We start from the raw sequence: 24,850 nt of genomic DNA on the forward strand, positions 1-24,850 counted from the left end.
CCCCCAGGGTTACCTCCCTTACTCTCCGAGGTGCAGCTGCCTGCGTGCCAGATGGGAGCTGTAGTGCCTCAGCCGCAGTAGGAGGCAGGGGAGAAAGCGCATGTGGCCTTAGTGAAGTGGGCACTGTTCACTTGTACCCATGCACAATGTAAGGGACAGGAGAAGCCTCTGCTGCTGGCTCTGTGAGCAGCAGTGGAACAGCTCCACTTTTCAAAGACCAGCATAAGCAGTTTCTACAGCCACTGTGGCTGGTCAGCAAGGCAAGCAAGCATTCCATTCTAGCTGCAAAAACTGAAGGTGTTAGAAACATCACCTCAGCCAGGAATCCAGAGTCAGTCTCGACCTTTTCTTATACTTTGCAGTTTCCAAATTCTTTCGTGTCTATGAACCCAGCATTTTTGTGGCTCTTCTCTTCCCCTTTGTCCCACAGCTGATTCTTAGTTCTCATTCGTACTGTGTCTTTTCTAGAGTATTGCAAATATTTTCCAATTAGTTTCCCTACTTGTACCAGTTAAGACAACTTTGGCCTCAAGTAGGAGGAAATCCTATTCAAATTGGCTGAAATGCTGGAGGTAGTGAGATTCTGAGGTGTTTTAATCCAATTCCTCTGAACATCACATTTAAATTTAATCATTTCCAAGAAGGAAGTAACATCTTTCTTGTGTGTCTGTCTTAAAAGGCATAAAATTTTCCAGTAGCTCCCAACAGACTTCCCCTCTGGTCTTATTAGCAATATTGTATTACACACAACATGTATAAAAGCCATCACTGGCAAGAGAAAAAGAACCACTTATGATTGCCCTGATCCAGTCAGGCTCCTTTGTTTGGGACTTGTTGTTCAGTTGCTCAGTTGTGTCCGATTCTTTGTGACCCCATGGACTGTGGCACACCATTCTTCCCTCTCCTTCACTATCTCCCAGAGCTTGCTCAAACTCATGTCCTTTGAGTCAGTGATGCCATCCAACCATCTCATCCTTTGCCACCCTCTTCTCCTTCTGCCTTCAATCTTGCCCAGCATCAGGGTCTTTTCCAATGAGTCAGCTCTTTGCATCAGGTGGCCAAAGTATTAGAGCTTCACCTTCAGCATCAGTCCTTCCAATGAATATTCACAGTTGATTTCCTTTAGGATTGACCGGTGTGATCTTGCAGTTCAGGGGACTCTCAAGAGTCTTCTCTAACACCATGGTTCAAAAGCATCAATTCTTTGGTGCTCTGCCTTCTTTATAGTCCAACTCCCACATCCATACATGACTACTGTGAAAACCACAGCTTTGACTAGATGGACCTTTGTCAGCAAAGTAATGTCTCTACTTTTTCATATGCTGTCTAGGTTGATCATAGCTTTCCTTCCAAGGAGCAAGCATCTTTTAATTTCATGGTTGCAGTTACCATTCACAGTAATTTTGGAGCCCAAGAAAATAAAATCTTTCACTGTTTCCATTGTTTCCCCATCTATATGCTATGAAATTATGGGACCAGATGCCATGATCTTAGTTTTTTGAATGTTGAGTTTCCCAGGCTGGGACTGGGGATGGCTAATCACACAGAGGGGTGTAAATCACACAGAGGGAGGTTCTGATAGGAAGGAAGAAGGGAATGATGGTGATTGGGAACTACCAGTGTCTGCTTTGTTACCTCTGATATCTTGCCCTCCAATCTATGCCACACTGATGTTGCTGAAATCCAACTATGAAATAATTCTTCCACTGAAAACATTTTTATGGTCCTTCTTTGCTTAAGGATTAAGTCCAAGCTCTTAGTGTCATATACAAGACCATTTATAATCAAGCATCACCCTTTGCTCTTGCACTGTTAATTTCTCAACCATTTGCCCAACTTCTGTCTCTACCACGCACATCATGCTCCTGAGAAAATTTGCTGCGTCCCGAACATCACAGGGGAGGCTGTCGTGCTACAGTCCATAGGGTTGCAAAGAGCTGGACATGACCGAGTGACTGAACAACAAATATGACTGGCTCTGTCATTCACTGGTGCCTTCATATGCTTTCAGCTTGGAACTGCCGCCACTCCCTCCCTTCACATACACACATCAACTTAACTGTCGATTTTCACTCTTCTGGTCATCTCAATGATCAGCTTCTTAGTAGAGCAGACTATTCCTCTTTCATGCTTTCATTGTGCCTGTTAAAATACTATCGTTGCTACTAGAACACATTATTGTACTTCTCCCTACTAGACAGGTTATTTTCATCTCTGCATTTCCAGCATCTAGCAGTATTTGGCACAATGGGTAGTAGGAGTCACTTTTGATGTCTGATGAATGATTGTGTGCCAAAGGTTTTAGAGCTGAGTGAGCTTGTCTCAGTCTGTTGGCAGCATATGAAGGGGGATAATCATGGGGAGGGAAGCTGAGAGTGATCAGCATCTCTGTATTTTCCATAATAATAGAGAAAAGTAGTTGGAGAACTGGTGAAAGGGTGGTGAAAAAATTGTTGATGAATTTATCTGTCCTCTGCCAGAATAAACAAGGTGGGGTGAAGCAAGGGTGCTCAGAAGTATTAAACGTTCATTATTTAAATACAGGCAACCCTTTTGTTGAAAGCCAGCTTAACTGCACAACTATTGTAGAGTTCTGTCTTATGAGGAGCTGTCACGGGAGAACTCTTCTGCCACAGTGAAAGTGCCAGTTATCTGAACAGGATTTAAACCTAGCTGTGGAGCCCACAAAGGGATGTCTTCTGTAGCTCTTGAGGTGATCTGGAGTTTTTCTTTTCTGACAAAAGCCAGAGTGAGAGATGTGGTGGCCTGCAGAAGGCTGTGTAGTTCAATCGTTCTGTTCCTACCTAGAAGCTGTTCAGTCAACGTATTAGTTAGCGATTTGGTTGTTGGAAGAGTTTGTACAGTCTGTGGGGTAGGGAGCCCATCACTATGGGCTATGAGCCCATCATAACCCAGATAGCTATGACGATAAAGTACATGACATTGCGAAAGCATGGGGTTCTTGTAACTTGGGATGGTTCAATAGTGGTATCTGTGGATGTAATACAATAATGTCTGGAAGAAGCATCAATGGCCGTGAAAGTGCCAAGTGGTAGGACGCAATTTAGGAGTAGGAGGCGTACAAAAATGATAGTTAGGGTTTGCAGTTCAGGGCAGCCATTGATACCCTCAAGCAAATAAAGAAACAGTGAATACATAACAGCTGGCATAACTTGGAGAATTGATTGCAGGATAGTCAGGACCTCAGTCTTGGAAGATAGTTGTAAAACTGGTAGCATGAAAAGAAGACTAAATGTGACCAATATTACTGTAGCCTGAACAGCACACAGAAAAAGCTTTGAACCACACTGGGGGAAGTGGCTAATAGCATAACGTTTCAGTTAGGTACATTTGTTTTTATCTTATCTCTGCCCATTTATTAAGTGTATGACTTCAATTCTGTCTAATTTTCAGTCTCTTTATTTGTACTATGGAGAAAATAAGGTGCCCATGTTTGATAGTCATCATCATGCATAAATAAGGTAAAGGTACTAAATAAGCATAGTACAAAGTAAGTATATGTTTATTTTTACTTTACTATTCCAGGGTAGTTGTGTTTCGTGTTTTCATAAGGGCCTGGGTGTTCTTTGTTAATTTTAACCTAGTAAATCCTGATAAATATCTCTGAACCCTCTTGGAGCTTTTTTAGCCCTGTCCAAACATTTTGCAAGATTTCTTTGCCCGGGAAACCATAAGAGCATGTAATTAAAATCATCTGTACATGTGAAATGACCTTATCTTTTTAATATTTTTTTAAACTTTATTTACAAACATATTCACAGAACTTTGGACCATTGTTACATGGACCGATTGTTGACTTTTCCCCATTAGTCCTGGCAAGGATTTCATACCATTTTCTGCTGCTGCCCCATATGAACCCCAAAGTAGCCACTTCTATAGTTAACTGCCTGTGTATCCAGGGGGAGCTGAGGATGAATTCTGTCTCTAGAGGAACATGGTAAACCAGAGTTAACTAGATTGTAATGTGATGATGGTATGGCACCATCAAAGGAAAGTCATCCTTTGAAGGATGCTTCTTAAGATCATAAGGTTGAAGTGGATGTGTTATGCTGGTAGACGGTGCTTTCCCATGGAGGTAACGGATTTGCACTGTGTCTTTTGGATCATGAATATGTTCCTTCTCTGTGGTAGTGAGACCCATTTCTATTTGTTCAGTTTGTTTAACAAAGATTTAGTGAATGTCCTGAGAAACAGAAATCTCTCCTTTAGTGAAGCTTAGGATCCAGGACAGGGAGCAGAAATTAATCAGACAGTTCCTCCTTGAATGAAAAAGTATAACTGTGGTGAATGTTGCAGAGGGAGGGCTTGAGTAGGTGATGATAAAAAAGCATAGAGCGGGAACACTCGACTTAGCCTAGGAGGGGAGCGAAGGTTAAGGAAATATTCCCTGCTGGGGAACAGAAGGAAGAGTTGGTGTAATAGCCAGGGTTCCTGCAGGAGAGACACGGCATACCCGACAAGGTGTTTTAGGAGAGTTAAAGGACAGGACCATTTACAATGCTGTGGGCAGAATATAGGGAAGCAGCATGAGATGGTGAAATTCCCTAGCACTAGCAAGAGTGGGGACCTCTTACCACCCCTAGGCCTAAAGGAGGAGAGAGGAAGCAGTGGTTGCTGGAAACCTGAGACAATAGTCAGAGCTGTAAGAAATGGAAGCTCAGCAGAGCCATGGCTTTGGTGGAGGAGACACAGCCAGTCCGTGGAGACCCAGGAGGGAGACGGTCAGGAGAATAGGTCCCCTGACCTCCTGCTGCTCCCTCTGACCTTGGCTGATCCCAGCCAGAGTCCAATAACATGGAGCCGTCGGAAATGTTTAGTCAGAGTGCGGTGTGGTCAGGCTGGGCTCTCTTCCTAGTCCACGCTTTCCTCCCGTTTGTGCAGAAGGGTGGCCATGATGCCGCGGAGAGCTGAGCATTGCATTCCCATCCAGCCCTGCCCCTTACCAGCTGCGTTACCTCTGGCTGAAAACAGTCTCTCCAAGCCTGTTTCCTTCTTGGTACAGTGGGGCCCTACCACGCACTCTGTATCCCAGGGAGGCATAAGGACCACATAGAGAGCGTCAAGGGAACGTCCTTTGGAAACTACACACTGCTTTACACTTGAAAGGGGATTTTATGACTCCCTTTTGCCTCTGTCTGAGGGGAGAGAGTTTTCTCTGGGACCAGGAAGTATAAGGTCCTCAAGCATACCCAGTTCTGTGATGGCCTCCCAATGGTAGAATAAAAAATGGGCTCAATATAATCTTCTGTGAGGACAAGAAAATGTGATTAGTGGCAGCTCCAAGGCTTCCTGAGGTGCCAGATAAGAAGGTGTAAAAGAATTATCTGCGTTAATGCCCTCTCTCCTAGTCTGGGAAACCCCAGTTGGAAAGGGCCAAAGGAGTCTGTTTCCATTAGAGGCTGAATATTTGCTTTGACTCTTTCATTTTTCACCAGAGAATGTATTCTCAGCATCCCTCAGCTTTGTTTCCAGCATTTCATGGCTCTACGTCGATAAGGCAGAATGTCCTTCCCTCTCCGCTCCCTCTTCTACAAGCCCCAGACTGAAAATTCACTTGTTAACTTTTAAAATATACACACAAGCGGGAAACAGATGGCATTATCTGGATAATGCTAGAAAACGATCAGATTCTTTTTCAAGGGCTATGCTCTGTTTTGAAATCACCCAAATGAATAAAGTTGTTTTGACTTGAAATTAGTTATTGAAATAAGGTATTTGGGAATAGTTTTCAGCCCTTCTCTAGATAGGGTCTGGGTCTGTCAAAGCGTCTTCCTACTTAAAGTCCTAATTTGGCAAAAAGTTGAACCACGTCAGGTTCCCTCTCACCTCTTTTCTCTCTCTCCTCATTCCCTCTCTCCACTGTCTGTCTCCTAGTGGTTAAACATGTCTCTTTTTTTTTTTTTAGTCTGCAGGATCAAGAGAACTGAAATACACTCCTCTAAGATGTGCCTCGTGAGACCCTAATAAAATGTTCCCTTCACACATTTCTGGGGCACCTGTCACCAGAGCAAGCAGGTGCAGTTTCTGTCGTGTCTTAATTTTGTATCCCTATTTTGGACTGAACATAGAATCGAAGGTGTTCTATTTTTAATTGAAGAAGATTCAGGGAAAGTTCTTCTGGGTGTGGTGTATCTTTTGAGGGGGCCGTGGGTTGCACTGTCCAACCTACAGAGCCTCTGTTCTTTAGCCAGCAGTCGTGAGTGTTCTTGCAGTAAACCAGGACCACGTGAAGATGATGCTCCTAGGGAGGATGGGGAGAAATAAACAGCGGTATTTCTAAAAGGATAGGCAGCCTGACGGCAAATTCCAGAGACTGGGTGACATTTTAAATTGGTAATGCTCCTAATTACCCAGGCCCTAGGAGACGGTATGGAATACAGCCACAGCTCTAGAATTAATACAAGTGAGCACTGTGAGCCCATTACTAACAGCATGTTCTCTTAGAATAATGGCACCGAATCTGTGTCAGCACAGTATGATATTGCAATTAAAACACACGCACACACACATGAATGTGCGACCTCCAATATTTCCTACTTTTTGGAAAATTTTTCCTGCTATCAAAGTAAAAGTAAAAATGGTTATAAATTTTCCTGAAAAAAAAATTAATACTTTGTTTCCTTGTCATTCATTGCCTCTTGGTATTGCTGGGTTAAAATATCAGATTTATAACAATGAACTTAAGTAATCAGTGTGTGGTTTTATGAAACATGAGCTTGGAAGGCAGAAATGCCCAGATTCCTAGTTCCCCTGCTTATGCTAGGTGAAATTGGGCTCATTCAGTGTCTCTGATTTTCAGTTTAGTCATCTTACAAGTGGGCATGATAATGCTATCTATTCATATGTTTATTGTGAGGGTTTAAGCCACGTGAAATGCCTTGCTCAAAGCTAGTGCTAAAAGATGCTAAGAATAAAAGATACAGCAGAAATACAGAATCCTAAGGTTTCAACCATCAGACTGAGCTTTAGACCTCAGCTTCAGCAGTGTGTGGGGCCAGAGATCCAGCCCATACCATCCACCTCTTCCTCTCAGCATGCAGGTCCAAATATTGGCTTGTCCTTTTGTGCCAGTGAGTGGTGGTTTTGTTGATTTAAATCCTAGAAGAAAAGTTTCTGTAAATTCTATCTGTCCACTGTCTTAATACCCTTCTACCCTTCATATAAACCACCACAACTTTTTGGGGGGGACCTAGAATGAAAGCTTATATCCCAGTTTATGTGGGTGAAAGACTTTATCTTCAGTTTTTTTCTGAATATGTGTGTGTATATATATATACACGCACACACACATATCCCTATGTGTGTGTGTGTGTGTGTGTGTATATATATATATATATATATATATACATACAATTCTAAGAATTATTGGAGACACTTTTCATTTTGTTCATGTTGATATTTAGGATAAACAAGTTCATTCATGATGCTCTACTTTTATTGGTCCTAAATATCCTAAAAGCAAACCATATAACAAAGAAACTGTAGTAATGATAGCAATAATATGAGAAAAACCAATTATGTGCCAAGTACTTTGGATACACTTCATATTAATCCCTACAGCAAACCTTAAGAGGTGGGAGGTACTAACCGTGTTTAACACATGAGAAAAGGGAATCTCAGCAAAATTCATAACTTACTTTACAAGTAAGACCACTTGTAAAAATCAAAGCCAGTACTTTAATTGTCTGGTCTCAAAGCTCTGGTATGTGTTTTCACCCATTTTTGTCTTCTCATTTCCTTCCAGGTTGTTTTGGATGTTGGTTGTGGATCAGGAATACTGTCATTTTTTGCTGTACAGCATGGAGCTCGTAGAGTCTATGCAGTTGAGGCCGGTTCAGTAGCACAATATGCTGAGGTAAGTGGTTGTATTTTTATAGGGGACTGAGTGATGGACTTTTCAAGGTAAGTCATATATAAAATATTTTTTTTTTTACCAGTATGATCTTTTTTTCTGTTGGGATGTTACTGCTGAAGGAGCCCACCTTTATTGTAGTAATTGATAATGAAAACAATTATCTAAAAAAGTTCACAATACTAAAAATATAACAAAACTTTCTTCTTCCCTATCTACTGGATGGCAGATGGGCCTGGGGAAGGTAAATGCTTTCTTTTTTTTTTTTTTTTTTCTTTTTCAAATGTCACATTTAATGTTTCCACCACTGTACTTCAAATCTACATTGTACAAAGTGACCAGTAAGTGTGCCATGGTAATTGACCAACCTCTGAGATTGTACCTTTCACACCAGTGTCTTCTTGGGCTCTTTTGATACTAAACACGTTTCTCATTCAAGTGAATTGAAATCTTTAACAATGACCTACTAAGGTGAGGAGGGCTTCCCTGGTGGCTCAGAAGGTAAAGCGTCTGCCTGCAATATAGGAAACCCGGGTTCAACTCCTGAGTCGGGAAAATCCCCCGAAGAAGGAAATAGCAACCCACTCCAGTACCTTTGCCTGGAAAATCCAATGGATGGAGAAGCCTGGTAGGCTACAGTCCATGGGGTCGCAAAGAGTCGGACACGACTGAGCGACTTCACTAAGGTGAGGAGTCAGACATCCCTGGAGCTAGGTTGATTTTTTTCTTCAATGCTGCACTAACAGTAACTGCACCACTCACTTTAAATTTCAGTTTTGGTTTAATGGATGGTTGCTACATGGTTGTAGTTGGAGCATGGAGATATGTATGTTTCAAGGAGCTTTTTCAATTGCAGATTCTGACTGGAGGACAGGGGGATGCTTTGTTTTAAATGTGGTGCTCCATTATCATTATGAAATGTGTACAAATATTGGAGAATAAGTCAAAGTCAAGAGTCAGTAATAGTAGCTTTCAGTAATGTTTGGCTGTAATAATAACCCACTCAAGCTGCAGAGTTGGAAGTGTGTGTGCACAAACGTGATCAGAGTGATGTGCTTGTCATTCACACCTGGAGGAGGCCTATGCTTAAATGAGGGCTAGAATTGCAGATAGAAAGGGAAGCTTGCCTGCTGCTTCTGAGAAACATCCTGAAACTTCCCTCTGACCTGGGACAGTTGGTAGCTCTGAGTGATGGCTGAGTTTGGATTGAATGACCCAGGAGGAACTGGAGACCAGTAGACAGCATGCCGTGTTTGGAAGGAAGGAGTGCCAGGGCCTGATGGCCAGCATGTTGTTTCACTTCCTTCTTCCAACAAGCCTTGGATAAAATATTTTTGGTCTTTGGCTTGCTAACCAATTCTTAAGAGTCATTTTTATTAAATATTGAGTACACACAAAAGAATATTTATTAAATGTATACCTATTGTTGGGGGCCTCCCTGATTCATTGGTAAAGAATCTGCCTGCTAATGCAGGAAACGCAGATTTGATCCTTGGGTAGGGGAGACCCCATGGAGTAGGAAATGGCAACCCACTCCAGCATTCTTGCCTGGGAAATCACATGGGCAGAGAAGCCTTGTGGTCTACATTTTGTGGGGTTACGAAGAGTCAGACATGCCTGAGTGAGCACTCACTTACCATACGTATTAGTATTTGTAAAATGTGTACATTTGTAAAATATCAAGAATAACAATACAATGAATATGTGTCCACTATGTCTTTTAAGGAATAGGCTATTAGCATTTCTATTAAAGTTTCATGTGTCTTGTCCTGTTCACTCTTTTCTGCCCTAAACAGAGGTAACCGCTATGTTGAATTTTTTTTGGTCATTTGCATGCTGTTCTTTATAGGGCTCAGAGGGTAACGCGTCTGCCTGCAATGCAGGAGACCTGAGTTCCATCCCTGGGTTGGGAAGATCCCCTGGAGACGGAAATGGCAATGCACTCTAGTATTCTTGCCTAGAGAATCCCATGGACAGAGGAGCCTGGTGGGCTACAGTCCATGGGGTTGCAAAGACACGACTGAGTGACTTCACTTTCACTTTCTTTATAGTTTTACCACACGTGTTTCTATTCCTAAAACAAATCTTAATGAACTTTCCATAAATGGGATCATAATGTATGTATCCTATAATTTGCTTTTTTAACCCAGCATGTTGCTTCTGAGGGTCATTTTGTTGATGCATACAGCCCTCATCAATGTTGGATAGCATTCTGTTAAGTGAAATGCATTAAGTTGCTAGTGCAGTGTACTGTTGATAGAATTTGGATGACTTCCATTATACAAGTATTATTATGAGTATTCTTGTACACACTCTCCACCTATCTCAGTATATACCCAAGAGTAGAACTGATGGGTCAGAGAAGGCAATGGCACCCCACTCCAGTACTCTTGCCTGGAAAATCCCATGGACGGAGGAGCCTGGTAGGCTGCAGTCCATGGGGTTGCGAAGAGTCGGACACGACTGAGCAACTTCACTTTCACTTTTCACTTTCATGATTTGGAGAAGGAAATGGCAACCCACTCCAGTGTTCTTGCCTGGAGAATCCCAGGGACAGGGGAACCTGGTGGGCTGCCATCTCTGGGGTCGTACAGAGTTGGACACGACTGAAGCGACTTAGCAGCAGCAGCAGCAGCAGAATTGATGGGTATTAGGGCATGTATACTTCACCTCTGTTCTGTGATGCCAACTGGTTTTCCAAAGTGGTTGTTCCAGTTTTCACTCCGTTCAGCAGATACTGAGCGTGCTGTTATTCTACAACTTTGTCAGCACTTGATATTGTCAGGCTTTGGACTTCTTGTCAGTCTGGTGTTTATCACATATTTGTGGTTTTAATTTGTATTTTCTAACCACTAAAGACTTTGAGCATGGTGTTTGACCATCTCTTCTCTTCCATGAAATACCTGTTCCAGTTTTTTTGACAATGTTTTTTTTTGAATTGTTTTATTGTCTAATTCATTTGTAGGAATGATGTCTATATTCTGGATATTAATTCTATCCAGTTTTATATGGGAAAAAATATCTTCTCCCAGTTAGTACCTCACCTTTTCTCTTCATGGAGTTCCAAGTAAGATTTAAATACAGAATTCTAAAGAGAAAAGAGAAGAAGAATATTAACTTACATAGAAAGAACCCATAGATAAAAATGTCTCTGCTTCACTGTTTGATAGATTTCAAAATACAGTCTTAAACAGAAGGAGCTGCATGTAGACCTTTGCCTCGGGGGTTGTGCATTCATTTAATCACATCTTCATTCAGTTGCATCCACAGTTCTGTTTCTTGGGAGAGTATAGGAGAAACAGAAATAATTAAGGAGTATTCTTGTGTTTAAAGAGCTTCTATTCTGATAGATTGATGTTGTTATCTCTTGTATCAGATACCAAAAAAACAGAGAGAGAGAGAGAGAAGCGTTAGAGATGTCTTCTTTCTCATAGTTTATATTCTCACATATTTAAGGTGGCTTAAGACACACTCCTGATAGTTATTTTTAAAAATGTAATGCCTTTGGTTATAATATTTTAAGGGAAGAGAGGAAGAGATTAGCTTGAGATCCTCATGCACTCCCTAGACACAGTCCTGTCCCCAGCCCCAGCACACAGCCCCAGTCATCACCAGCACACCATAGGAGGAGCTGTTTCAGAACCATCTGTGATTGGTTTCTCCAAGAGAATTCTCAGCCTGATTAAACACGTCAGCAGGACAGTTGCCTTCTTGCAGAGCGGGGCTACCCACACGGACACTTTTACCCAGTAGGTCCACTGGCTAATTATAAATGTCTCTAGCAAGAAGCCAATATGGAGAAGAAAAGAGAAAGAATTTAAAATGGTAAAACTTTGTATTGTTTTAAACTTTGAAACTATTTTAAACTATTTCACTTCAAACTTACAAATAAGTTGTAAAAAAAAATAGAAAGTAATTCAAAAGCTTCTCAAGTTCTCTTTAGCTTGATTCACCTATTGTTCATATTTTATCCCATTTGCTTTATCATTTACTCTTGCTCCACTGTCACCATCCACGAACACACATGTACATGAATATGTACACACAAATATGGGTGTGTGTGTGTATATGTATATATATTATATATATATATATATATGCAGATAGAGACACACACATTTTTTCCTATGGGTTAGTTATGTACATCATACCCTTTTATCCTTAAACATTTCAGTGTGTGTTTTGCAAGAACAAAGCCATTCTCTTAAATAAACCGAGAAGAATTCAAAAGTGAAAGGAGAATGACTTGTCCATTGAGTCTTCTGATGTTACTGAACAGGTTTCAGGGAGGCCCCAACATGAGCAGAGATACACTGTCATCCTGGGCGTTGAAGCAAGAACAGTCTACACTTCACTGCCTATTTCCTTGCATGGTATTTCCAGGGAGACTTGATTTTTAAAGCATTTAAACCAATGTTCTAAGAATTCTGAAGCATCATCGCTTTATTTTATCTTTGGTTTTAGCATGCAGGGAGGATTTTTGTGTTTCTGTAATCTTCCTGGGTATGGCTAGGGAAGGTGGGGGGCAGGGGTAGTTTTCCAAATGCTGCAGGGACTGTAAAGTAAAGTATCCTTGAAATCCTTGCTGGCAAGTCTTCTCTGCCCCTGAGGCCTTCCTGACGTGTGGTCCTAAGGACAGGCTAGTTATGAATGCATTTGGGGCCAGGGCTGGTTAGAATCTTCTTGAAGGATGGCCATGTTCCTGGCTGCTTCTGTGGATGTCATGCGATGCCCCCTGTGGGCCAGGCCTGTCACCCTTGTGGAGGAAGATCTACACCAGGGCTCGGTTTCTGCTTCTTCCGCCGACACTTGTCTGTACAACTTGTGGATGGCACAGGCGAGTATGAACAGCACAGAAAAAATTTCCACTCTAAGAATAGGCTTTGCTGGCCTCTCAGCACACAGCGCATGGTGCTCCTTTCCACCTTTTCATTATTCAGTAATTGAACCAGCAGACATTTAATTCTTTCCTCTGGAGTCTTCATTAAATTGCTCGGAAAAGATAAAACTGTAACAAGAAAGAAAAATGTACAAATTTAACTACCATTGCCTGCCCCTGGATTCTTCTCACAAAAGGCTTCTGGGCTTTAAGTAAACAGAATATTTTCAGTTTGCATTGAATTCAATTTCAGTCGCTTTCAGTGGCTAAAGCTGATTTTGTCAGGGCTGACCCTCAGATGATGAGATGGTGGAAATGACTCCTTGTCTGGAGGGCAAGCACATTTAGTCATTTTTTGTGGGATAGTCGTGAACCTGCCCAGGTGCAGTCGTGTGCTCTCACCCTGGGCCCCATCTGACATTTCTGGGTCAGTAATAAGAGACCATCTTTGTCCAAGAAACAGGGCAGAACTAAAGGTCCCCCCTGAGTTCCCAGCCTGTGAGTCGGCCCACCTCAAAAGGGCAGCTATTTCTTGTTCTCTTTTTCTTTTCTTATGAAACATAAAGCTGAAGCCCTCAGCATATAGACCAAATGGGAGTGGGGAGAAGGCATTAATCAAATGTATACATGTACATAGTCAAGGAAGAGGATGTTTCCTAAGTTCAAATTGTACACAGATGCCTCTTCATCTCAATGATAAATTCTTTGAAAGGCTAGAAATTAAAAGACTATGAGAGTAAGCAGTCATGAATAGATTTATGTATTGTAATCAGCTTAAGCTTACAGCAAAGCTCTCTGGCTCTTAAGATTTCACAATGTTCATAATCATTAGTGGACCACTTAATTAGACTTTACTAACACATAGTTCCTACCTATGTCTCATTAGGATGATTTTTAAGGAGTCAGACCAAGTATTTCTAGGTCATGAGTAGTGGAATTAAAAGCAGGTAGAATTGGAAATGTTGTGACATTGCATTTCTAAATCTACTGAGTTCATAATCTAGGGCTGCTTTGTCTAATATGGCAGCCTTTAGACACATATGGCTCTTTATATGTAAATATAAACTCATTTTTAAAATTAAATTTCTTAGTCTCACTAGCTGCATTTCAAGTGCTTAGTAACCACAAGTAGCTAATGGCTATTGTAGTAGACCGTGAAAGTATGGAATATGTGCCTCATCAAAGAAAGTTTGAGTGGGTAGTACTGATGGAGAGGACGCAGGTGGCCATACGCCACTGCTCTGGCATGGGATGGCGAGGCTGGTGGCCGTGTTCACTGCCAGGTGTTGGCATCCATGGCCAGATCAGACTGGTTTGGTGTTAGTTGAGACAGCCCTCCCCAGTCCCTCTTGCTGTGGGCATTGTTTATCTTTCCCTTATTTTTGTGTAAGATCTGGCTTAGAACAGGTTCCCTAGGAAACAGATGGTGATGCACAGATTTACATGCAGGAAATTCATTGCAGAAGGCTCTCAGGAATCTGACCTGTGAAGGAACTAGGATAAAATTGGGCAGAGGAGGAGTTAAGCTGCAATGTAGTTGGAATAAAGAGCTCAGGCAAACCCACAGGGAATTCTTGAGCTGGGGAAATGCTTCAGAGTTGAACCACCTTGAGGCAAGGGCTTTTATGCTTCACATTTTTTATATACACTTCCTCAGGAAGGAGAGGAACCTGGGGGAAGGTGGCTCTCCTGGGCCAAGGGAAGTTTGTAGACCAAAACTCAGCTGAGAGCCGTCATCTGCAGCATTCCCAGCCTCTGGGGAATGATGCCTTGGTCCTGAAGGAAGAATCTGCATGGTGGGCCACAGCAAGTACTACAGGATCAGGTTTCAGGATCCTGACTTTAGTCTTCAGACAGGAAGCTGATGGAGAAGAAACATAATAGCAAATCAAGGAGGAGGGGCAAAGTGATGGAGCAGAGGGGGTGACGCTGAAGGCATGCGTGAGCCCAGGGCTGATTTGTTGTGTGTGCTTTCGGGATGGGCAGCGATTACCTAGAAACTCAGTCGACATCTGATCTGATGCACTTTGTACTTTTCTAAGCTCTGTGCGGACACACAGTACATATGAGTTGTGATTTCTCCCCTCCAGTAATTTGTCGTCCAGTTGGGCTTCACACAAGTGAAATTCTTGCCACAGGACAGTAAACGCCAAGTGCATATGACTGGTAGAGACAAGAAATGTCACTGTAAGGAACAATTCCCATCAGCTTGGCTGTTTAGAGAACCATCAGATAAGTGGTGTGATTTGGCTTGAATCCTTAAAGATGCAGAGAAATGAACTGCCTCTCTTTCCGTTTTCACCTCTTACTGTCAACAATGAGATTTTTGAAAAATCCTTGAGTTCTCATGGGGTTCTACCCTAAATATGTTGCTAATCTTTTCACAAATAATTGAAGGTCATTTATTGAAAAGGTTGTTCTAATTTTTAATCTTGAATACTAGAAAGAATGTATACTTTGAAGTTTTCTGATACAAGTTAATTCTTTGAGGTAAGGAGGATTTTTCTCTGTTTTTTTTAGATACCAAAAGCCTGAGTCACCAAATTCCATCCAGTGCATCAACACTTTTTATTTTTGCACTGATAATAAAGTTAAAAGGTGGCCATAACAAATCCATTAAAAAAATAATAATAATACCCATTTTGCATAGTTGGCTTTTTAGAATTTAGGTTGCATTTCTATATCTATAAACTCATAGTTCTTCAGGAAGAGTCTTTGAGGTGCTTGAGGCAGATAATATCATATCCACATGACAGATGAGGAAGAACCTTGGAGAAGTTAGGTCATGAGGATTGGACATGGCTTCTGAGACACAGACCCTCACTGCCCCCTCCTTCTTCAGCATCCAGGTAAGCAGTGACTAGTGGTTTCCTTGGAGGTGAAGAGGTGAATGTGTTTTCCAGAAGCTGGAGCTCTGACCCCTGTAGATATTTCATCCAGGAGCCAAGAGAAAAGCATCTTTTTCTTCTCAAGCTATCTATTGTGAAGTGCTTAAACAGGCAGGTAGGTCTGCCGTATAAGAAGGAAAGCTTCCTCTGTGGCAAAATCAAGTAGCAACACACTTAATAGGGGAGCTATTTGAGGTAGTCTACATGGAATGCCACCCCATTTGCCACAAAACCCTGCCCAGAAAATAATTCTTCTTGTAGCTGGATTGGTGATGGGTAAGGCAAGAAGGCCTCTGGGGAGAGAATGTCGATGCCTCTTCATCTCACTCAATATTCTCTTCCCTGTAGGGTAGGTCCTCAACACCTTTGTCAGTATTATCAGTGATCATGCAGGTTCTGGAATCATACAGCATGAGGTTTCATTCTTGATCCATGGCCTAATGGATGTGTGACCTTGACAAGTGTATTAGTTTCCTAATTGCTGCTGTAACAAATTAATAGAAACTTAGTGGCTTTAAACAATGTGTATCATCTTATAGTTCTGGAGGTTAGAGATTTGGAGTGGATTTCATGGGGTAAGATCAGAGTGACACAGAGCTGTGCTCACTCTGGAGACTCTAAGGGAGGATCTGTTCTTTGCCTTTTGCAGCCTTTGGAGGCTGCCGGCCTCACTTAGCCAGTGACTACATCACTCCGCTTCAGAAGCATCACTTTTCCTTTTCTCACTCTCCTGCTTCTGGCATATAAAGAGCCTTGTGATTATCTGGGCCCACCAGGATAGCCCCAGTAATCTCTCCATCTCAGAATCCTTAATTTACTCCCATTTACAACATCGCTTTGCCATGTAAAGTAACACATTTGTAAATTTCCAGGGAATAGGATGTAGACACTTGTGGGGATTGTGGGGACTTGGGGGAGCTGTGATTATTCTGCCAACCATAACAAGTTACTTGATCTTTCTCTACCTCATTTTCTTCACCTATGAAATTGCAGATAATGATAATCCCTCATGAAGATATTAAGAGAACTGAATGAGAAAATCAATGTCTGACATTCTCTAGCAATTGTTATTGCCATCATGGTTATGATCAGCATCATTATGGGGGTCTCATTTCATCTCTGTACAGATCAACTGAGCAGGGAGGCCAGGCCACAGTGGGAAGTATGGGACCAGGCAGAGCACATTTTTCAAATGTGTGTGTTTAAATTGAATTTTGAAGTTTCCTTTCTTACTCCTTTGCATTTTTTTACATTTCAATAAAGCTTTATTTATGAACACTGAAATGGATTTTTCTTAAATGGAATTTTATTTAATTTTCATATGTCAAGCTGTATCTTTTTTTTTTTTTATTTTTCCCAGTCATTTAAAAATACAAAAACCATTCTTAGCTTGCAGGCCATGCAGAGAGAGATGGTGGACCAGATCTTCCTGTGGGCGGTAATGCTGACTCCTGGTCTAACATAACCCTAATTCATAAAGAGCAATTTTTTTTAGTTAAGTAGCTGATATAAGTCAGGTCCCATGCTATACTTGGGGACTGTAATGTCTGTATTTAGATGTGGTCCTTGTCTTCATGAAGCTCATGATAGAATAACCACACAAATATATAATTAGAAACTCTTAAGTAGTGGTTATGAAAGAAAAGTACAGGGTGCTCTAAACTGTAATTTGTATTACTCCTTTTTAAACCTTTTCAAAAAAATTCCTTTATGTCTTTTTGGCTGCACCGGATCTTTGCTGCTATGCATAGCTTTTCTCTAGTTGCAGCAAGCAAGAACAGAGGCTCCTCTCTAGTCGCAGTGCTCAGGCTCCTCTTGTTGCAGAGCGTGGTCTCTAGGGTGCACAGGCTCAGTAGTTTTGGTACACAGGCTTAGTTGCCCCACATCATATGGAATCTTCCCAGACCAGGAATCAAACCCATGCCCCTTGCATTGGCAGGCGGATTCTTAGCCACTGGACCACGAGGGAAGTCTGGTATTATTCCTTTTCTAATATCAAAACATTACAAGATATACAGGTTCCCAACTCTTCTCAAAGCTTCCGCAGACTGGGCAGGGCAGCCTGATAAGCAGTTCTCTGATATCCAGTTCTGAGAAATTCATAGCTGTTCCAATGTCCTTTTCCTAGTAGGAATTTCCCTTGCTGGCCCAAATATGCAGTTATCCTCAGATGGCCTCAGTACTGATGACTGTTTGGAGGAACCCCACCACTTCAGCATCAGAAAATAGTGAAGTGGCCCTCAGGCAAGGATGCCTTAGGATCCCCCCTCAACAGGAGTCCTGTAACACATATTCTTTGCTTTCTGCTATAAGGGTGGTGTCATCTGCATATATGAGGTTATTGATATTTCTCTTGGAAATCTTGATTCCAGCTTGTGCTTCATCCAGTCCAGCATTTCACATGATGTACTCTGCATATAAGTTAAATAAGCAGGGTGAAAATGTACAGCCCTGACATACTCCTTTCCTGATTTGGAACCAGTCCATTGTTCCATGTTCAGTTCTAACTGTTACTTCTTGATCTGCATACAGATTTTTAAGGAGGCAGGTAAGGTGGTCTGGTATTCCCATCTCTTGAAGAATTTTTCACAGTTTGTTGTGATCCACACAGTCAGAGGCTTTGGTGCAGTCAATAAAGCAGAAATAGATGTTTTCCTGGAACTCTCTTGCTTTCTCAATGATCCAGCAGATGTTGGCAATTTGATCTCTGGTTCCTCTTCTTTTTCTAAAACCAGCTTGAACAACTGGAAGTTCACAATTCATGTACTGTTGAAGCCTAGCTTGGAGAATTTTGAGCATTCCTTTGCTAGTGTGTGAGGTGAGTGCAGTTGTGTGGTAGTTTGAGCATTCTTTGGCATTGCCTTTCTTTGGGACTGGAATGAAAACTGACCTTTTCCAGTCCTGTGGCCACTGCTGAGTTTTCCAAATTTTCTGGCATATTGAGTGCAGCACTTTCACAGCATCATCTTTAGGGTTTGAAATCTTGCATAACAGAAATTAAATACCCATTGAAAAACAATTCTGCATTTCCCCTTCCTGTAGTGCCTGGCAATACTATTCTATGTTTCAATGAGTAGGACTATTTTACATACTTGATATATGGGGTATGCGCATGCTAAGTTGCTTCAGTCATGTCTGACTTGCAACCCTATGTACCCTAGCCCACCAGGCTCCTCTGCCCATGGGATTCTCCAGGCAAGAATACTGGAGTGGGTTGCCGTTTCCTCCTCCAAGGGATCTTCTCAGCCCAGGGATTGAACTGGAATCTCCTGCATATCCTGCACTGGCAGGTGGGCTCTTTATGGGGAATCATTCAGTATTTGTTCTCTTGTGATTGGCTTATTTCACCCAGCATTATGTCCCCTACGTTTATTCAGATCAGATCACATTGTTGCAAATGGCAGGATTTTTCTTTGTTTAAGGCTGGATATTACTCCTTTGTGTATATATACCACATTTCTGCTGTGAGTAATGCTGCGGTGAACATTGGTACCAATACCTTTTCAGTGTCCTGATTTCACTTCTTGTGGATATATACTCACAATTGAGATTCAAAGGTCATACAGTAGTTCTGTTTTTAATTTTTGTGGGAACTCCAGTTTTCTATAGTGGCAGCGCAATTTTATATGCGTACTACCAATGTATAAGGAGGGTTCCAATTTTTCCACATCCTCACCAACTTGTTTTTTGGCTATTATTCAGTTTAGTTCAGTTCAGTCGCTCAGTCGTGTCCGACTCTGCGACCCCATGAATCGCAGCATGCCAGGCCTCCCTGTCCATCACCAGCTCCCGGAGTTCACTCAGACTCACATCCATCGAGTCAGTGATGCCATCCAGCTATCTCATCCTCTGGCGTCCCCTTCTCCTCCTGCCCCCCAATCCCTCCCAGCATCAGAGTCTTTTCCAATGAGTCAACTCTTCCCATGAGGTGGCCAAAGTACTGGAGTTTCAGCTTCAGCATCATTCCCTCCAAAGAAATCCCAGGGCTGATCTCCTTCAGAATGGACTGGTTGGGTCTCCTTGCAGTCCAAGGGACTCTCAAGAGTCTTCTCCAGCACCACAGTTCAAAGGCATCAATTCTTCAGCTCTCAGCCTTCTTCACAGTCCAACTCTCACATCCATACATGACCACAGGAAAAACCATAGCCTTGACTAGACGGACCTTTGTTGGCAAAGTAACATCTCTGCTTTTGAAGTTGCTATCTAGGTTGGTCATAACTTTAGGAAACAGCAATCCTACTTAAGGTGATGTCTTGTGGTTTTGATCTGTATTTCCCTGATCATTAGGAGAACAACATCCCTTTTATGTGTTTTTACTTAGTGGGTTTCTGGATCAACTATTATTTGAAGAAGGCTATGGAGGGTTTCCCTGGTGGGTCAGATGGTAAAGAACCCGCCTGCCAACACAAGGGACCCGCGTTTGATCCCTGGGTCGGAAAGATCCCCTGGAGAAGAAAATGGCAACTCACTTCAGTACTCTTGCCTGAAGAATCCCATGGACAGAGGAGCCTAGCGGGTTAAAGTCCATGGGGTCACAAGAGTCGGTCACAACTGAGCAACTAATGCTTCACTTCTGGAGGCTAAAGCAACCTTTTGAAACTGATGTCCAGTTTCCTCAATTTCCAGAGGGGGACCTTGAGAAATAAGGGCCTTGCCTACATCGACAGTTGCCGTTCCTCTGTTGTGGGAAACTGTCCTCATGTCCAGTGTTGATGTGTCTAAACCATAATTCAAGCAGCTTCTTCCCTCACTGCTTCTGAAACCTGCTCTCCCTAAGCCAGAGTCTCTGCACTCACAGCCAGTCACCTCTTGTCCCTCTCCTTTTGCCCCACAGCCCCCACATGCAGAGCTGTTGTTGGCTCCCACTTCAGGGCCCGTTTGATTCTGGTTGTAAAGGGTGAGAAGCAGCAGAAAGTGTTTGTTGACCTAAAACATTTGTCTGCCGTGGCAACGACACAGTTTAAGGGAATTGTGATTTAGGCTACACATTTTCTTGGCAAGCAGAGCAGGGAGGGTGGGACAGACTGTAACTTGAATTCATCCAAATAAGAAAGAATGTCGTTTGAACTTTGCAGGTAAGTGAAATGAACAAGCATTCAGATGGTTGATTATTAATCATTGCTAAAAAATGTCTTGACATCTTACAGCTAAATTCCTTCAGCTCTGGCTGTCAATTTGCATCACGCCCCCCCACCTCCAACCCCACCTAAACTTTACCTTTCCCAGCCCGTTCTAGGTAGCTCAAGAGCTTCACCCTGTAGGAAGTCCTGTAAGAGTACGGGGAAAAAAAAAACCACCAAGATCAGTGTTTAGCTGTGTGAGACTCTTCAAAGACCAGACCAACATCCGAGAAGGAAAAAATTCAGCCATATCACATCAACAGGTTGGCCTCCACGCTCAGTGCTACATAATCACTTTGACTCCTCATTTTCCGCAGGATTGATGAATCCTCTCGCTCTGGGCTGATGGTTTGGCAGTCCCATAGCCTCAGACTGGTGTCCATTCTTGCTCTTTTCATCTACTGAAGCTGAGGAAATGATAACTGGTTTTGCCACCTGGGTTACTTTTTAATGATCTGAAAGACCACAAGGAGCCGGCATTTCTTTTGTGCTTCTCCTCATTCAACAACCTAATAGCCATCTGAAAAGAGCTTTCTTGAAAAGAAAAAAGTCTGCTCCTCTCAGGCAGGAGCAATAATACTGCACTATTCTCTGATTAAACTATCACACTGTGCATATTACTGTGCATCTGACCTGCTTGAATCGGACTTACCACTGAGGCTTCTTGGAATTTGCACTGCTGCTTTTCTGCCAACAAGCCGTGAAATGACAGATGAGTGTTCCTAAACTTGAGTGTGAGCCGCAGGTAAAGTGCCCGAGAAACTCCTGGGGCCCAGCCACCTCCTGGGGCAGTGCTGGAAGGGGAAACGTGTTTTTCTTTAGGGTTATCCTCTGTGGACAAGAACTTCAATCAGGGGTGAAACCAGAGCCAGCACCACAGGGCACACGGAACTGGAGTGAAAACACGCAGCCCAGTCTCCCTTCTGCCCCTGTGGATAGGCAGCCTCTGCTGACTGGTATCAGACTGGAACCTGAAGGCAGGAAATTGTTCCCCTCTCCTTCTGAGATTCTTTTAAATTTCAAAACCACCATAGTGTAATATTTTAAAAAAGCAGTTTCCTAGGTGTTAGATGACTGGTTCTTAAGGCAGGGGCCTGATCATTAACTGTGACTATGTATCTGCAAAGCTCTGCGTGTGTATCATAATTGGTGCACATTTTTAGTTATCCCATCAATATATATTTATAGATAAGTTTATTTTGAAAACTACGTACTACTGTGCTCACATATTATGTGCATTATAAACATTCTCCAGAATTAAAATGATATCCCACTATACGCCCACACAGAGCTGAAATGTAAAATACAATAAAGCCGGTGGGACCCGCATACATTGTTGGTGAGAATGTAAAGTGGCATTAAGAACTTTCAAGAATAATTGGGCAGTTTCTCTTAAAGTTAAACATGAACTCTCACTGTGACCCAGCAATTCACTCCTTGGTGTTTACCAAAAAGAAATAAGAATATATGTTTCCACAAAGATTTGTACATTGGAAGCAACCCAAATGTCCATCAGCAGATGAAAAGACAAGTCAGTTTTAGTACATCCAGACAATGGCTTGCTATTAAGAATACAAATGAGTCAACTACTTTTATACATAACAGTAAGGATGGATCTCAGAAACATAAGCTGAGTGAAAGAAGCTAGACACAAAGGACATATTGTTTTATTATATTGAAATAAAGAGAACCGACCTCAGAGAGACAGCAGTGAACAGAGGCTTGGAAGGAGACCTTGGTTCCCTACCCAGGAATTTTTGATAGTCCTGTGCAGCATGCAGGATCTCAGTTCCCTGACCAGGAATCGAACTCATGCCACCTGGAGGGGAAGCTTGGAGTCTTAACCAGTGGACCATCAAGGAAGTTGCAAGGCGCCCTGCCCATTTTTGAACCTGGGTAGCCTGGATGAAAACCAGGAATCCTAGCCACTAGACCACCAGGGGTTAGAGGCTAGAAGCAAAATTCCCCTGGCCCTTGCACCCCCGCCTTGAAAAATGCATTTCTCAAGGAGGCAAAAACTGCTAAGACAGGTACAAAGTTTATTATTATAGACACACAGTACAGCAAGTGGGAGAGCACACAGAGAAGCAGTTTAGATAAAACAGAAGCAAGGCAGAAATGCACAGCCAGAGAAAAGGTATCCTCCCTAATGAGGCGCTCACTAAGTAGGCAGATACGTCATTTACACAGGGCAGTTCTTCCAGGTCTCTGTTTACCTTTGACCAATAATCTGGTTTCTTTTTCCGCATCTGACCTGCCCTAGGACCTTCCCCAGCATATGTGCAGAACTTTTTTCCAAGATGGATTCCAGCCCAGAGGCCTATGGGGGGCTTTGGCATCACCTATTCTGGGGTGGTGCACCCTCCTTTTTGATCCCTAATGAGCTTTTCTGCACATGTGCAGTGTCTCCCTTGACCCATGGATGGGAAATATATGACTTCTTGATGTTTTACTCAAACAAGGTTTACCCCTTCTCTGTTCTGCCATAATTTTTATCTTAAAGTGTCCTCAGGAGACAAAGCCTAGCTATTTACCCTGTTTCTGTTGATATATATATATATTATGGAGGAGAAAGAAAGAGTGGCTTTATTACTTTGCCAGGCAACAGTAGGCTAGCACCTGAAGAACTGTGCTCCTGTCCCTGGTAAATGATGTTGTTATTCAGTCACTAAGTTGTGTCCGATTCCGCGAGCCCATGTACTGCAGCACACTAGGCTCCTTTGTCCTCTGCTATCTCCTGGGGTTTGCTCAAACTCAGTCCATTGAGATGGTGATGCTATCTAACCATCTCATCCTCTCTACCCTCTTCTCCTTTTGCTCTCAGTCTTTCCCGGGATCAAGGTTTTTTCCAGTGAGTCAGCTCTTCGCATCAGGTGGCCAAAGTATTGGAGCTTCTTCAGCTTCAGCATCAGTCCTTCCAATGAATATTCAGGGTTGATTTCCTTTAGGATTGACTGATTTGATCTCCTTGCTGCCAAGGAACTCTAAAGAGTCTTCTTCAGCACCACAACTCGAAAGATCAATTCTTCAGTGCTCAACTGGAAAAACCATAGCTCTGAAAATACAGACCTTTGTTGACAAAGTGATGTCTCTGCTTTTTAATATGCTGTCTAGGTTTGCGTAGCTTTCCTTCCAAGGAGCAAGTGTCTTTTAATTTCATGACTGCAGTCACCGTCTACAGTGATTTTGGAGCCCGAGAAAATAAAATCTGCCAGTGCTTCCACTTTTTCCCCTTCTGTTTACCATGAAGTGATGGGACCAGATGCCATGATCTTAGCTTTTTTAATGTTGAATTTCAAGCCAGCTTTTTCACTCTCCTCTTTCACCTTCATCAAGAGGCTCTTTCGTTCTTCACTTTCTGTCATTAGAAGGTGTCATCTGCATATCTGAGGTTGTTGATATTTCTCCTGGCAATCTTGATTCCAGCTTGTGAGCACATTTCTCATGATGTACTCTGCATATAAGTTAAATAAGCAGGGTGACAATATGCAGCTTTGACGTACTCCTTTCCCAGTTTTGAACCAGTCATTTGTTCCCTATCTGGTTCTAACTGTTCCTTCTTGACCCACATACAGGTTTCTCAGGAGACAGGTAAGATGGGCTGGTACATGCGTGCTCAGTCTCTCAGTTGTGTCTGACTCTTTGTGATCCTATGAACTGTGGCGTGCCAGGCTCCTCTGTCCATGGGATTTTTCCAAGCAGGAATACTGGAGTGGGTTGACATTTTCTACTCCAGGGGATCTTCCTGACTCCAGGGATTGAACTGGCATTTCCTGCACCTCCTGCATTGGCAGGTGGATTCTTGGGAAGCCTCTGTTACTATTTCTATTTTGAAGTATAAACAGGACACTGATTGTAAATATCTAACCTGAAATCCACCTATCTCCTGTCTCATGAAATGCAAACAAGAGGTTAGTTATAAATGTCCAGCCTGAAGCCCATCTTTTTTCTCACCCCAAGAAATGTAAACAGGAGGCCAGTTGTAAATGTCTACCCTGCAGCCCATCTATCTCCTGCCTCAGAATTAATCTATGGTCAGAAGGCATATCAGTGGTTACCAGGGAGTAGGTAGTTTTGAGTAGGAGTGAAG

At 42.5% G+C, this 24,850-nt stretch overlaps 1 protein-coding gene across 1 annotated transcript in view; it reads left to right on the top strand.

Annotated features, from left to right (window-relative positions):
* The window catches only part of LOC129650941 (histone-arginine methyltransferase CARM1-like), a 124,566-nt gene that overhangs the window by 16,562 nt on the left and 83,154 nt on the right, over nt 1–24,850 (top strand). Inside the window, 1 exon segment of the mRNA XM_055579708.1 lies at nt 7,766–7,876. Coding sequence (XP_055435683.1) covers nt 7,766–7,876 — 111 coding nt within the window.

Source organism: Bubalus kerabau, chromosome 4 (assembly GCF_029407905.1).
Source record: "Bubalus kerabau isolate K-KA32 ecotype Philippines breed swamp buffalo chromosome 4, PCC_UOA_SB_1v2, whole genome shotgun sequence".
In the NCBI taxonomy this organism is placed as follows: domain Eukaryota; kingdom Metazoa; phylum Chordata; class Mammalia; order Artiodactyla; family Bovidae; genus Bubalus; species Bubalus kerabau.